The sequence below is a fragment of the Cygnus olor genome, chromosome 9 (genome assembly GCF_009769625.2).
Source record: "Cygnus olor isolate bCygOlo1 chromosome 9, bCygOlo1.pri.v2, whole genome shotgun sequence".
NCBI lineage: Eukaryota > Metazoa > Chordata > Aves > Anseriformes > Anatidae > Cygnus > Cygnus olor.
In genome coordinates, this window is record NC_049177.1 from 24,588,169 (window position 1) to 24,601,410 (window position 13,242).

At 47.8% G+C, this 13,242-nt stretch overlaps 2 protein-coding genes and 1 long non-coding RNA gene across 6 annotated transcripts in view; 2 read left to right on the forward strand and 1 right to left on the reverse strand.

The window, feature by feature from the left end:
* IFT80 (intraflagellar transport 80) overlaps nucleotides 1-3,192 on the forward strand; it is a 47,454-nt gene extending 44,262 nt beyond the window's left edge. For all 4 annotated transcript variants that reach the window (XM_040566885.1, XM_040566882.1, XM_040566884.1 and 1 more), the window contains one exon: nucleotides 1,963-3,192. In XM_040566885.1, coding sequence (XP_040422819.1) covers nucleotides 1,963-2,076 — 114 coding nt within the window. In that variant the 3' untranslated portion in view covers nucleotides 2,077-3,192. The remainder of the gene's footprint in view (nucleotides 1-1,962) is intronic.
* Nucleotides 3,193-5,840: 2,648 nt separating this feature from the next.
* On the reverse strand, nucleotides 5,841-11,076 carry LOC121074583. Its single transcript, XR_005822421.1, has 2 exons — nucleotides 10,874-11,076; nucleotides 5,841-8,145 (listed from the first exon to the last, which is right to left on the reverse strand). It is a non-coding gene; the product is annotated as an uncharacterized LOC121074583 (long non-coding RNA).
* LOC121074582 lies at nucleotides 8,137-11,291 on the forward strand. The gene is made up of 2 exons (XM_040566886.1): nucleotides 8,137-10,829; nucleotides 11,073-11,291. The coding sequence occupies exons 1-2, from the start codon at nucleotides 10,125-10,127 to the stop codon at nucleotides 11,289-11,291; spliced, it is 924 nt and encodes a 307-aa protein (XP_040422820.1). The 5' UTR covers nucleotides 8,137-10,124.
* The last annotated feature ends 1,951 nt before the right edge of the window (nucleotides 11,292-13,242 follow it).

A 13,242-nucleotide genomic window follows, 5' to 3' on the forward strand; every position in this document is an offset into this window, starting at 1 on the left:
AACTTTTAGCACTTCTGAGGATGTTTCAATTCATAAACAAGAATAAAAATCCGCACAATATCTAGCTGCCTGATGAACTGCTCTACAGTACTTTACCTAGGAAATGCAGAAAAATAACAGAACGGATTCCAACCACTCTTATTGTGCAGCATTTTCAGCTGCTGAGCTAAAAGTATGCCTTCTATGTACTTCAGATCCATTACTGAGCAAAAATCATACTAATCCCCTGATGCTTCTGAAAGACACTTTTTAGATAATACTGTCTTGTCTTTAAATCATCAAGAGAGCTGGAAGGGTTCCTAAGCAATAACATCTTGTCAGTGACAGGGTGTGAGCAGAGTGATGTGAGTAGAGCCTATGCAGGGGTTTCACCTTACACTCGGTCTTGAAGATTGGGTGTTAGAGTGTGGGAAGTTCCTGGAGTCAACAAGTCCTTGAGCTGTATTCCCTGTCCATGTCCTGGAGGTCTTGTCTGCTGGATCTGAAGCTAGGAGGGGACCTACCTAATGAAGTCAGTTTGATGCTGTTGGCTACTGTGGTAACTAAATTCCTAATGCAGCCTGTCAAACTCAAGCAGCGAATTTAGAATAAAATGATGAGGACGACAAAGAGAAAAATCAAGATTTTGCGTTGCTATTCCATCCCTGGGAAAAGAAAGATCTCTCGCTTTTTTTTCTCACCACCAAAAACTCCTCCAGGCTTAAGAACCAAGGTCTTTATGTCTTTTCTATACTGCAGCTGAGACCACTGATCTGCGATCAGATACGGAATCTAAACAATGTGCTTAGTTGTTATATCTCACATCTTTATATATAAGGTATTATGTACCTAATATGTATACTGAGAATCCATATCTTGGCAGTTACTAGGTGTCACTGGCAAGGCTTGTTGGCTTCACTGGCAAGTAGCTCTCTGGGCTAGATGGTAGAATTAGCCCTTTCCATGGTATGTTTAGCATCTGCGTGACATCTGTTAAAGCAAACACATTCTTTCTTAGAGCTCCATAAAGATTTCAGTCATCAGATCCAAAGCACCTGGACCCAGCAAATGCATCCTGAATTGAGGGATTAACCTTTTCACATGAGAATGTGGGTATTGCAGTTACATCTTCCCTGGCAGAGAATCTTCCTTATTTCATGACTTAGTTAACAGGATAACAGCTACTCTGGAAATTCCCTGTGCAGCAGTTGAGATTTTTTCCCCATCCTATCTTTGACAGTCTTCATTCTCCAGCAGGGAAACTGAACTTTGCAGTTACTTTTTTGTCCAGTTTTTGGACATGTTTTTGTAGTCATCAAATGCACCATGATCCATGCTTTCTTGTCAGGCATTTTTGACACAAAGACAACTATTGTACCCAGCTGTACCATGGATATTGTACTGTATCTATTGTCTCAAGTTTCACTGAAGTAGAATACAACCAGAAGACAACAATTTTCTGCTGCTGGAGAAAAGCCTAAATAAAGCTAAAACACTTCTTGATATAGAAGACAAATTTCAAACAGAAGTCTGATTTCTGTTATATTAAATAACTAGTGTAATATGCCAACAGTTTACTTGGTGGACTTTAGGTGCAGTCAAAAGATGCTACTGCATGTATTATTGATAAAGGTATAATCTGAGTAATAGGACACATTTCATTACATTTAAGTTAGATGTAAGATGATCCAAGTTATTTTCCTGTTTTAATGTTGTTGGTGTTTTTTTTTCTTTACACAATAAGATGTAAATATTTTTTAAATTATGTCAAGTTTTCTTTTAATTTAGAGGTGGAAAGCTCAGTTTGCTAGAACTCAACTGTGCCTTGGTACATTCCATTACTGTAAGTTGACATCCATGAAGAGCTATATAAAGATCAGTAAGGTCACTTCATAACTTCAGATTCTCCTGCCAGTGAATAGCTGTCTGACCTATCTATACATATTATTTGACCTTGTTGTACTCACTTTTCTGTTCTTGCAGCTGGAAGTTGACTGGAATAAAATCAAAGCCAAAATAGAGATGGAAATTGCCAAAGAAAGAGAACGAGCAGCAGCCAGTGCCACAGTGAGAGCTAGTGTGACTGTGCAGCAATAACTGTCCTTTTGGCAATATTAGTAAGTGCTTCTTGAGTATTTTGTACTGGCATATTTTGACAAACAAGTAAAAATCAACAAACATTTTGCAGGGTACGGGAGTTCGAGTTGATGTAGTTCTTGTTAATTGTTGGATGACAGGCAGAATTATTTATTACAGTCTCACTTCGGGCTGGATTTACTTTCTGATGCCCTAACTCCAGTGAATAGTTACACTATAGTCCATAATAAGTACATACAAGAAAAAAGGGGAAGTTAATTTTTGTCTTTCCATTATTGGCTTTTAAATTTTCATTGCCATTAAAATTGTTTAACATTGGTTGCCCCTAGGTGAGTACTGATTTCCCTGTTTAAGCAACCAGTTAAATAATCTGGGTATTGTAATCTGGTTATTTCTGCAACCTCAGGGAGCCTCTGAGAAGACGTGTTTAAATTGCCTTGAAATGAGCTGTAAGCATTGAGAATTAAAAAAAAAGAGGTTGCGCTTGTCAGTTACAGAATATTTCACTTGCAGTTATACAGTTCTGGTAGTACATAGTTCTGCTAATATCTATTAGCAAGTTCTTCAATAGATGATTTCAGATTGCTTCAGCAACTCAGGTTTGTCTCTTAGCAAACAATTTCACAATAAAGAGTATTTTCTAAGGTAGGGTAAACTGTTCAATATACTGTGGAAGTTGCTTTGACTGTTGTTTGAAGTAATGAACAGCATTATGGGTTGGTTTTGTAGCATCTAGCACATTCAATTGAGAATGATACTCAGAGCTAAAGGTTAAAATATCATATTCACTTAAAATAGCCAAGAGCTTTACACGTATTTTCTCTGCCCAAAGCATTTGATTTTAAAATATTGTTTTTACATGTGTGCTATTTCATCAGTACATACTTTTTTGTCTTCTACATAAGAAAGCGACTGCATATGTTAGATGCTCTTTATAGGAGCCCTTTGCAGTATAAAAATGTGAGCAGGTTATTCAGAACTGATGTTTTAGAATAATCTTTCAAATGTTACCATCGAAATGTTAAGTATATATCAGGTGAATTTCTTGTGTTTTATAAATGACTATGTGACACTTCTTTTGCACAGTTCATCATTTTCTTAATAAAAATAATCAAATAAGTGTGGGCTTTTTTAATGTAGCTGGTAGATAAATTATTAGGCGATCTCCTAAATGATTTGCCTTGTTGCTAAATAAAACAACAATTTTGGTGTAGCTCCTTTGAAGCTCCCAAATGCATCAAGTACATGTGACAGCGAACACCTTCTTCACCTTCCATTGACTTGCAGAGAGCACTTACTAGTTCCAGAATTGAGCCCAAAATATCACTAACGGCAAGTGTTTAATGTTAGATTTATAAAGCCTGGCTTATATTTGTGATGCAATGTAAGCAATTTGTGAAAACCAGCTAGTGGTGATAAAAAGTTCAGTATCTCAACTCAGTCTTGCTCTTCTATTCCTGGGCCAGCTGGAAATGCAGTAGAAGCAGCAAATTTGTTCAGCTTCTTAAAATGCCTGGTGCAACAATTAGCAATTGTAAAGTCTGAGATAAAATGAGGGAATGGATGTCGTGCTTGCAAAGATCCTGTGTTAAAGTGTCTGCCCTTCAGCTTGATGTTTGCATTGTCCACAGTGATGCAGCAGTACTGCAAGCTGGTTTTCCATGTCTAGTATGAAGAAGTGTTGTATATTTAGGGGATGGAAAAGGTGGTTCTGTACCTAGACGAAAGCACAATGAAGACCTAAAGGTGTTTACCACTGAGATTCATTTCTTTTCTGTGCTCTTCCAGACCTGAGCTACAATGCTATGCTGAGCGTGTTTGTGCTAAATAGAAAAACAAAGAAATTGTAGGTAACAACTTGCTCATTGAGTGTTGCTGTCTTGAGGGCTATATGTTATGACCAGCTGACAAACTTGAAGGGGTAAACTGCTGAAAATTATATACTAAATGTTTTGGAAGGAAATATGAAAGCAAGAGTAGGCGTCAGTGGTGACTGTGATGAAGAGCAGTGACAAGAGGTTTTAGGCACATCCTTGTGGATTACCAAATAAATAAAAATATAAAAGGAACTACTGCTTTAACATTGCTTTGCATCACGTTTAGCTTTCATTACCATCTTGGCTGCGCTTATTCCAGGTGCTGCAAATGGTAAGATGACTGTAGGTATTTTGTGTTTGTACAGGGGGCCAGAAGCTGTCTCGTAGCAGCAGCTTTGAGGGAGGTGAGAGGCAACAGCAGCGAGAGGTGGGAGCTGGGAGCTCCAGGCTTCCACTCTACCTGTGGCTTCTCCGTGGCCTCTCCCAGCCTCACTTTTGCCGTCTGCAGGTGGGAGCCCTGTAGTTGGCTGTTGCAGCGTGGGTTTGGGGATTCCAAGAAGTTAATGTGTGTGATGTGCTTGGACAGCGGAAAGGCTGGCAAATTATAACTTTGAAGGATTTCAACCCTCCAACCAGGAAATCTTAATGAATGGCATGGCACGTGATGAAGATGGCCGGTATTGTTATTCCCTTATGGACAGATGAAGTCACTCACCTGTGCTCATCCAGCCAGATGCTCATCCACACAAGCTGGACCAGGCTCCCCGTGCCGCTGAGCTTGGCCCTACCCAGGAGAGCTGGAGAGGAGCATCCTCGTCCCTGCTGGAAACTGGCGGAGTTGGTGAGGACCATTGACGGGCCAAGGGATCGGTTGGCAAAGCAGAGTACAGCTGCAGCTGTGCAGCTCTCGCTGAATTTAACAGAAACTGCCCAGAAAGGAGCTGACCCGGGTTTCAGAGGCGAGGGGCTTCGGTGAGATGCATACAGTTAGCACAGCTGTGCAGGGAGCCTCCCCGGCTCTGCCTTAAGCTGCACTGGGATGTCATCCAAACCTATCAGCCTGCACTCTGGTAAAAGATAAAATTCCGCTCTTGTAGATAGCAAAAAATGTCCTGAATCCTGTGGGACTTGGTCTTGCTATTTCTTCAGAAAGCACGTAGCTTCTATTTAACAGTGAATGGAAATACTGATGGTAGAAGGGGGACAGAAAAGAGCCTTCCATAGAATTATGATGTGTCGGTGCTTCGGGTTCCAAAAGAAGCAAAATAGGAACTGAAAAGTTGCTGTTACACTGACAAAGTGGGTCCTAGGAATGGAAAATGCCTCAAAGCTGTGAACTCCACTCCTTCAAGCAGTGAAGTAATTGAGAGCCGTATCCTACTGGCCTGGTGCCAGCCGTTACATTGATTTTGGGGGCACATCTGGCAAACCTGCCTGAAAATTAACGTGAGCCCCCACGGTGTTTTGTTTTGGGCCAGCTCGACTGAAATGATAAACCTCCGTTACCATTTAGCTCTTCGGAAAAGAGAAGAAAGAAGTTGGGAATTTTCACCCACGTAAGAACAGAAGGCAGCGCTCTGGCAAGACGCGGCTGTCTCTGCGCAGCTGGGTGAGGCCAGCAACTGAGGTTCCCGCAACTGAGGCTGAGCAAGGGGCGCGAGGCAAACCGCTGCAGAAGCAGAGGTGAAGTTCTGCGAGGTGAGCAACGGCAGCCCCAGCAGCGCCCAACTGTGTTCTTGCCGCTTGAAAAGGGGACAAATTTCAATTACATTACAGCATGGTACGCTGGGAGGCCAATTTGGCTCGTTTAAAGCCGCATTGTTTTCAGTCGCCTTATTTCACTTCAGAATAGTCAAAGCTATAAATAGCAAATAATGGAGAGCTGGCAGCTTTTAAAACAGATCTCTTGGTAAATGTTGGTAGTATTTAGAAATAGAAGGAAAAAAAGATTTAAAAAATCATTTATTTATGTATTAATATTTCAGGATTGACTCAAGGCATTAAATACAGGGCTGGGGCAGGGATGGGAGCTGCCAAGGTACCCAAGGGCATGGAAATAAAAGGTACCTGAGGTACTGGGATGAGCAGTAGCCTTGGAGATGTGGGGACAAGTGGTACCGAGGGCATGGGGATGAGCCTGGGGTTGTGGAGACAAACGGTACCTGAGGACATGGGGATGTAACCCGAGGATGCGGGGCTGAGCGGTACCCAAGGGCACGGGGATGAGCAGTGCCTGAGCCCTGAGTGCCCGTGCTGCTGGGGGCCCGCTCCACCCCTGTATCCATCCACGTGTTCCACATAACCCCGGACCTCAGCTATGTTTTTTGCTGATTCCATCAGCTCAACTGCAAAACTCCTCAGGCAACCGGGAGGGGAGCGAGAGCTCTGTTCCAGCCATGGAAAAACTTACTAACGTTAAACATGGCAAAAAATGACCAGCACTTTTTCTGCTTGGCTTCCTCTTAGGCGATCAGGCCAGATCTGATACGCAGCAGCTAGCCACCTACGTGCTGTCACGTGTGCCGGGTCAGCTTCCTTTGTCCTGTTTACTTGACCTGCAGTGATTTCAGTGCTGATACCCGTAAGCGATACTCCTGCTGTCATCCTCACGTTTGGGTAGTCTCACATCGACCGTATCTGCTGCAGATTTTGCAGGGCTCAGGATCAGGGACTGTGAGAAAAGGTTCCCTACAGAACAGCACTGGGCAGAGGCTGCAACGAACAACGAGCTGAGCACAAGTAACTCATCGCCAGCTCATCGTTGTCCTCCAGAGCTGCAGGTGCCCGGGGCTCCAGCAAATGCCCGGGCTGCTGAGTGGTTTCTGGGAAGGAGCCGCCGAAGTCCGCTTTCCCTCCAGTTTTTTGGGGGATGCGCAATTATCGATCCTGCAATGACCCCTGCAGAAATGCATTGATCCCTTTGGAGCAGCAGATCATTAAATACTTGACCTCCAGATCTTTCAAATGGTGCCAAAGAGCTGACCAGGCACAATAATTATTTTATAGTGGGCTTAATTTTCCCAGCGACTATTGGCACTTGTGTAACTCCAAACCTGTCTTCACAGGAGCCTGCTGCATAAATGCTCTTTTTGGAACGATGCTTCACATCTGCCTTTCCTTTTCTTTTATGTCTCCTCCAAATATGGGAAAACTAATTGGGAGAAAGCACGCCGAAGCAGGGGCTTCTCCTTTTGGCAAGACCCTGGAAGCCTCAGCGCAGGGAGCAGCACTGTGAGAAGTAATATCCCGTGGCTCATGGATGACAATCTAGGTTTGTGACAGAAACGAGCTCAACCCTTGAAGGTCTTCACAACGTTCAAAACGTTTTGCCAAAGAACAAGTATTTTAAAAATTTCTGTAAAAACAGAAGCTCATAAAAATGCCCAGCCACAGCTTGCTTTCAAGCGCTGCTCAGTTCGGGCGAGCTCTGAATTGCTTGAATTAAAAACACATAGCTGGGCTCTATTACTTCATATTTTCTGAGCACATCTGTAACTGCAATAAGGCTTAGGAAACAAGAAGATGACTCTGCATATGTATGAAAAAAAAAGCCATTACCTCACAGCCCAGAAATCTCTACTGCCAGCAAATATTTTCTTTTTAGACTATTAAAAAAAGGGAAAGTGAGAGAGAGAGGCTCAAACACTCATGCATGACTGCGATTCCTTCCCAGACTAGGTCATTTCTTCTGCTTAACGATTCTGGATGTTCTCCAGAAGCAAAATGTGTTTTCTTCAATAAATAAAATGTGAAATATCGCAGCAAACTTGTATCGATATCAGTGTGCTGTCGGCATCCCAGTTTCCATGTCGCAGTTAACTACCTTACTCCTTTTATTCCTTCTATTCAAAATAAGCATCAGCAAAGGTTGGATCGTGCCAGTTCTCCCCCTGCAATACCTCATTGCGACTGGGACTCGAACCCTTCCATCTGTGGGAAGGCTCCCGTTCATTCACCGGCTTTGTCCGAGGCTTCCAGCGGTACAACTAGCGAGCGGCTCCTCGCACAACACTCTCGCACAATAAAGTCGCTCTTGTGTAATAGGCACGATTTGCTCCCATGCTGTTTTCCTTCTGAGCCAAGGTATTAATTTCTGCAGATGATCCAGGATTATGGCCGGGGTTCAGCACCGTCCAGGAGCAGAGGTTTCGTTTTCGAGGCCCCTGCTGGCAGCCCATCGTGGCGGGCACTGCTGCCGGCCGCGGTGTTCACTTCAACACACCACGCTGAAATACATTAAAGCGCGGTAAAACTAAAAGGGCAATAAAGAACAATTTGTCACAGTTGGAAGGATCGCTGCCGTGGCCTGGAATAATGAAATATCTTTTTTTTTTTTTAAACAGGGGGCACATTTTTTCCAAGCCACGTCCTCGTTAGTCACGCCGGTTCTCAAGGGGCGGCAGCGATACAGTCATGAATTTCTGAGATGATTTCATCTCACTGGTTTTTACAACTTAGTCCAAAAGCTCAGCCTCTTCCTATTATTTGTGGTTAAATATAGCAGCGGATTCTTTCCCATTCCTTTTCTCCTCGGAGCGGTTTCTCTGCCACCCACACGAATCGCATGAGTCAGAAGGCACACGAAGGAGCCGTTCCCATCTGGCCAGGCCCTCGCTGGCTGCATTCGCACATCCCGAGGTCACCCCGAGCATCGGGAGGTGAAATATGTCTGTCTGCTCGCAACCGGGGGTTAGCTTGGGTGCCACGAGCCCGGGGACACTGGGACGGTCCTGTCCTCCTCCGGCTCCACATCCCCTGCCGCGTCCCGGCCGTACTCTCCTGCATCCCCGTGCAGGGGTTTCAGGTGCCCCAGTTTTTATCCCTGCCAAGGAGGGGGTCACCAGGAGCTGGGCAATGCCCCAGGCAAGCTGGAAAACCTCTCCTTTTCCCTTCTTGCCCTTCCCTTCTGCATTAAGATGCTTTCATCGAGCAGAGCATTTCCCACCCCAGTGCTGCCAGCACCACCTCCATCCCCTTTGGGATGCGGCAGCCAGAGGGGTTTTTGCTGGGGATAAATCCAACATCCACCCGAAACGAGGCAGGTCAGGGCATCACCTGAGTAGCAGGTCAATAGGATGTTAAAAAATCAGAAAAAGGAGAAAAAATGCCGGTTGGCTTCAGTGGGAGGTGAGGGATGTGCTCAGCCCCGGCACGGGCTGGCGGCTATCCCACCTCGCTCCCACGGAAAGCATCCCTGCGCGATGCTGCTGGATAAAACCACGGAGAGCTCAGCAGCGAGGCCGAGGAGGCTGCGGTGACTGGGGCAGAACGGAGGCTCGGCCTCCACGGGGGAGGACGGCGGGGCGGGGGTGGTTTGACCCTGCTATTTTTACCGCGGCGTTATTCGCCGTAACTAACCATGCCGGCACGGAGGCGGCGCAGCGGGGATGCGATCGGCTCGCAAAAACAGGAAAGGCCTCGGCGTGGCCCCCGGCCCCCCGTCCTCGTGGGCTCCTGCCGGTGACCACCCAGCAGGGCTCCAGCGGGGCTGTTTTTGGCAGCCCACGGGGTGCTGAGCCCCTGTTGTGAAAGGGCAAACGTTCAGGGTTGGGAAATGAGGTGCGTGGGTCCCGTGAAGCCGAAATAGCTGATTTGCCATCTTCCCTCCACCTCTGAACCGGCCCTGGGCTTCTGCACACGCCGGATTTATTAATTCAGTCACATCTGGGGCAGCTGACATTTATGTTCGGGAAGTCAGGACAAAAATATGTGAAATGCATCACGGTTTTGCTGCTGAGAGAGGAAAACTGCAGGATGCTGTGTAAAGGGTTCTGCCGTGAAGCTCGGTCCTGTTCTCACCTGGCACCATGCATGGGCGCAGGGGCTATAAGGGCAGGAGAAATCGGATGTTTGCAGCTGCAGTGATGCACCACATACATGGAGGAGCTGAAAACAGGGGCCTGGTACCCTGGAAAGCTGCTGGGTCTGCACAGGGACACAGTGGGTGTCCCCTCCTGGGGCTGAGCGTGTGGGTCCCGGCAGGATGGATGCATCCCCTCCTTGGCCCCTGGCTGAATTACTTACACGGCTTTTTACACTGCCTTTTTAAAGCCATCATTAAACGTCTCTCCTATTGATTTGCCACCTGACCAGTACACTGCTAACTTCGTAATCCCATTCTGTGTACCGGGAACTGGAGTAACGTAATTCTGGCCTTTTCACCTCACAGAAGCTGATGGCTGGTGGTGATTTCTTCTCCAAGAGGGCGCACACCGTCACGGCTGGTGGTGTATGTGTGATGTATGTGTGATGCTCTCAGTTGCAGCCTGCCAGACAAAAGCCAGTCTTTGGAGCAGAGGGTGGAAATTCACAACAGCTAGCGCCTGTAGATTGTCCAAATGGCTGTACGCAACCAGGGAATCAGAAATAAAGCAGCAGGCAGATGAACTCGTTGTGATCAGTGGTATTTTTTCAGCTAAAATCCACAGGTATTTGTCGTGGCCTTGCTCATCCCACTGCCTGCTCTCCTGGGGGTCTCTGGATGACATTTGGATGGGAAACGCTTGCTCCCTGACCACGGCTGCCCCAAACCCAGCGCCGCCCCTTTCTATACGTTTTATCAAACCGATGTGTCTGAGGCTAGAGCTCCGTTTTTCCTCTTTTCATTTTCATTTCCCCCTCGTGTGCAGGCGGCCTGGCTTGCGGCCCGGCTTCCTGTTTGCCACGGGCCGTGGCCGGGCCCTGTCCGTCCTTCCTGCTGCTCCCCGCTCCCTTCCCGGCCCCCTTTCCCCTCGCCGTGCCCTCTGTCCCCTCCTGGCTCTCCCGCTCCCTGCCCACAGCAGCCAGGAGCAGCCGGTCCCTGCCTTTTATTTAAGGAAAATAAATTTAAAAAGCACCAAAAGCAGCAGAAAGGTCTCAGCTCGCTGCCGTTATTTCCACCCGGCAGCACCTGCTCCGCCAGGAGAGCCGAGCCTGCAGCACCTTGGTGCTTCATTGAAATACAAATTATTGTTATCATTAAATTAATAAATAAACAGCACTCTTCCCAAAGGTCCAGCTGTCGCCAAAGGAGAGGGTGGGACTGATCTATCAAACGCCAGGGCGTACAGAGGGCAGTGCCTGCGGTGCACATCGGGTGCCACCTGCCCACCAGGGAGGTCTGGGCTCGGCGCTGCCTGGGGTCGGGCCTGAAACCACAGAAAAAATAGGGAACCAGAAGGCCCCGGTCTGCTGACAGCTGGGCACAACCTGCAGATCCCCGCTGCCACATGTGCCATGCCATGCTGTGCCAAGCCGTGCCGAGCCGTGCTGTGCCGAGCCGAGCTGTGCCAAACCGTGCCGTGCCGCGTGGAGCCATGCAGAGCCGAGCCGTGCTGTGCTGAACCACGCCAAACTGTGCCGAGCCGTGCCGTGCTGAGGCCGTGCCGAACCGTGCCCCGCGGAGCCGCGCCGAACTGAGCTGTGCCGTGCTGAGCCATGCCAAACTGCGCCGTGCCAAGACGTGCCGAGCCATGCCGTACTGTGCCGAGCCGTGCCGTGCAGAGCCGTGCCGTGCCGTACCATGCCAAACCGTGCAGAGCCGTGCCAAACCGTGCCGAGACAAACCGTGCCGAGCCAAATCGTGCCGTGCCGTGGCGAGCCGAGCCGTGGAGCCGTGCCATGCCGAGCCTTGCCGAGCCGTGCCGTGCCGGCCCCAGCCGTGCCGAGCCGTGCTGCAGGCGAGGAGCCGTCGCCCCCTGCCGGCTGCAGCCGTGCCCGCGGGCGGTTCGGAGGCGAGGGTCGGGGGGGGGCCGGGGCTGTGCCCCCTGCCACGGCGCTGCAGCGGTACCGGGCGGCCGGGGGGGCTCGTGGGGGAACTTCGGGACCTTGCGCGGGCTGCAGAGCGGAGGGGTGAGTTGGTAACGCCAGCTGTCAGGCTTCCTATTTCTATACCTACACTTACACCTATAGCTATCTGTACCTATATCAATTTATATCTATATCTATATCTATATCTATATCTATACCTATACCTATACCTATATCTATACCTATACCTATATCTATCTATTCCTATTCCTATTCCTATTCCTATTCCTATTCCTATTCCTATTCCTATTCCTATTCCTATACCTATACCTAATCTATCTTTATTTATACCTATACCTATACCTATACCTAATCTATCTTTATCTATGTCTATACCTATACCTATACCCATACACCTACCCCTATACCCCTATATCTATTCCTATACCTATATCTAGAAGCACCAGGCTCCAGCAGGCCTCCTGGCCGCTGCCTCCCGAGCTGAAGGCAGCCCGTTCCAGGCCGAAGCCAGCAGCGAAGGGCTCCTGTGCAAGTTGCGTGCCCCACTTGTCGTTGGGACGAAAAGATCTGGATTTTCTGACAGAAGGCGCTCAGCAGCACAGTACAACGTACTGTCCTGGGCGAACAATAAAGCCCACATCTCGAGCTTGGCACAGGACGCGTTCACAGCCGCCTGTATGAATGAATATGTGAGCCACTATTCTTTGAGTACATTCAGGCAAATTCTCCCACTTTGCATACATTTTAATGACCCCCATACATCTCTGGAACACACGCACCCTTGTGCTGGTGCACAGCGTGCTGAAAGCAGCAGCAGAATCAAATGCTGACTTAGCTTTTCTTAAAAAAATATGAGCCCGCTGTGGAGGTAGGCAATGAACTGGAGCTCTGAAAATCCTGCAGTGCTGTGACTTGGTGTTCTGGGGCTGGCTTGGGCAGGAACATCTCTGGGACCACCAAGTTCACTAGTCGGGAGCGTTTGTAGCAGTTTCTTTGTGTTTCCCTCTCCCTCTCTTTTTTTACAGCATATTGACAAATACATTAGTTGCTCAGAAAGAAAATGTGTAGACTGACTATAATAATTATATAGTAGTATATATGATAGTACGTATTTATTTATTTTATATTTATTTCTGGCGAGGAGATCCCTGCCGCAAGGTGCCCATGGTGCAGGTAGCAGCTTGGGGCTCTGGCCCATGGCAGCTCCCAGGTTCGGGTACCCCAAGCCTCTTCCAGGATGAAAACCATCCTGCAAGCAGTGCCGGCCAGCCGGGCACGTGTTCCCGGTCCCAGCTGCTCAGAAGGAGCAAGTGCCGTTACAGCTGCCCATAAATCACCGCTAATTGTCTGCTGTCCTGGAAAGAAAGATGACTTCTGCCTCCAAAACTGAATGCAGGCCTTGCTCCGCTGCTGCGTGGCTCCAGTTTAAACTGGTGAAGTGTTGCTGATGCAACGCTGGAATAGTATCCAGTGCTGGGGAATCATGCCCGCTGTGGAAAAGGCTTAGTTTGAGTGTTTTGGACTGGGCGCTGGCACTTTGAAAGGCGATCTAGCTGCTCTGTGACTCTACAAACAATGTGTGCTGGGCTGGGCCTGCCCT

What these genes read in the sequence shown, in the direction of transcription:
- LOC121074582 (XM_040566886.1), top strand. Translation starts at nt 10,125, where the DNA reads ATGTGTGATGTATGTGTGATGCTCTCAGTTGCAGCCTGCCAGACAAAA. An exon ending in AGCACCTTGGTGCTTCATTG is followed by an intron (nt 10,830 to 11,072) that starts AAATACAAATTA and finishes CTGCTGACAGCT; the next exon opens with GGGCACAACCTGCAGATCCC.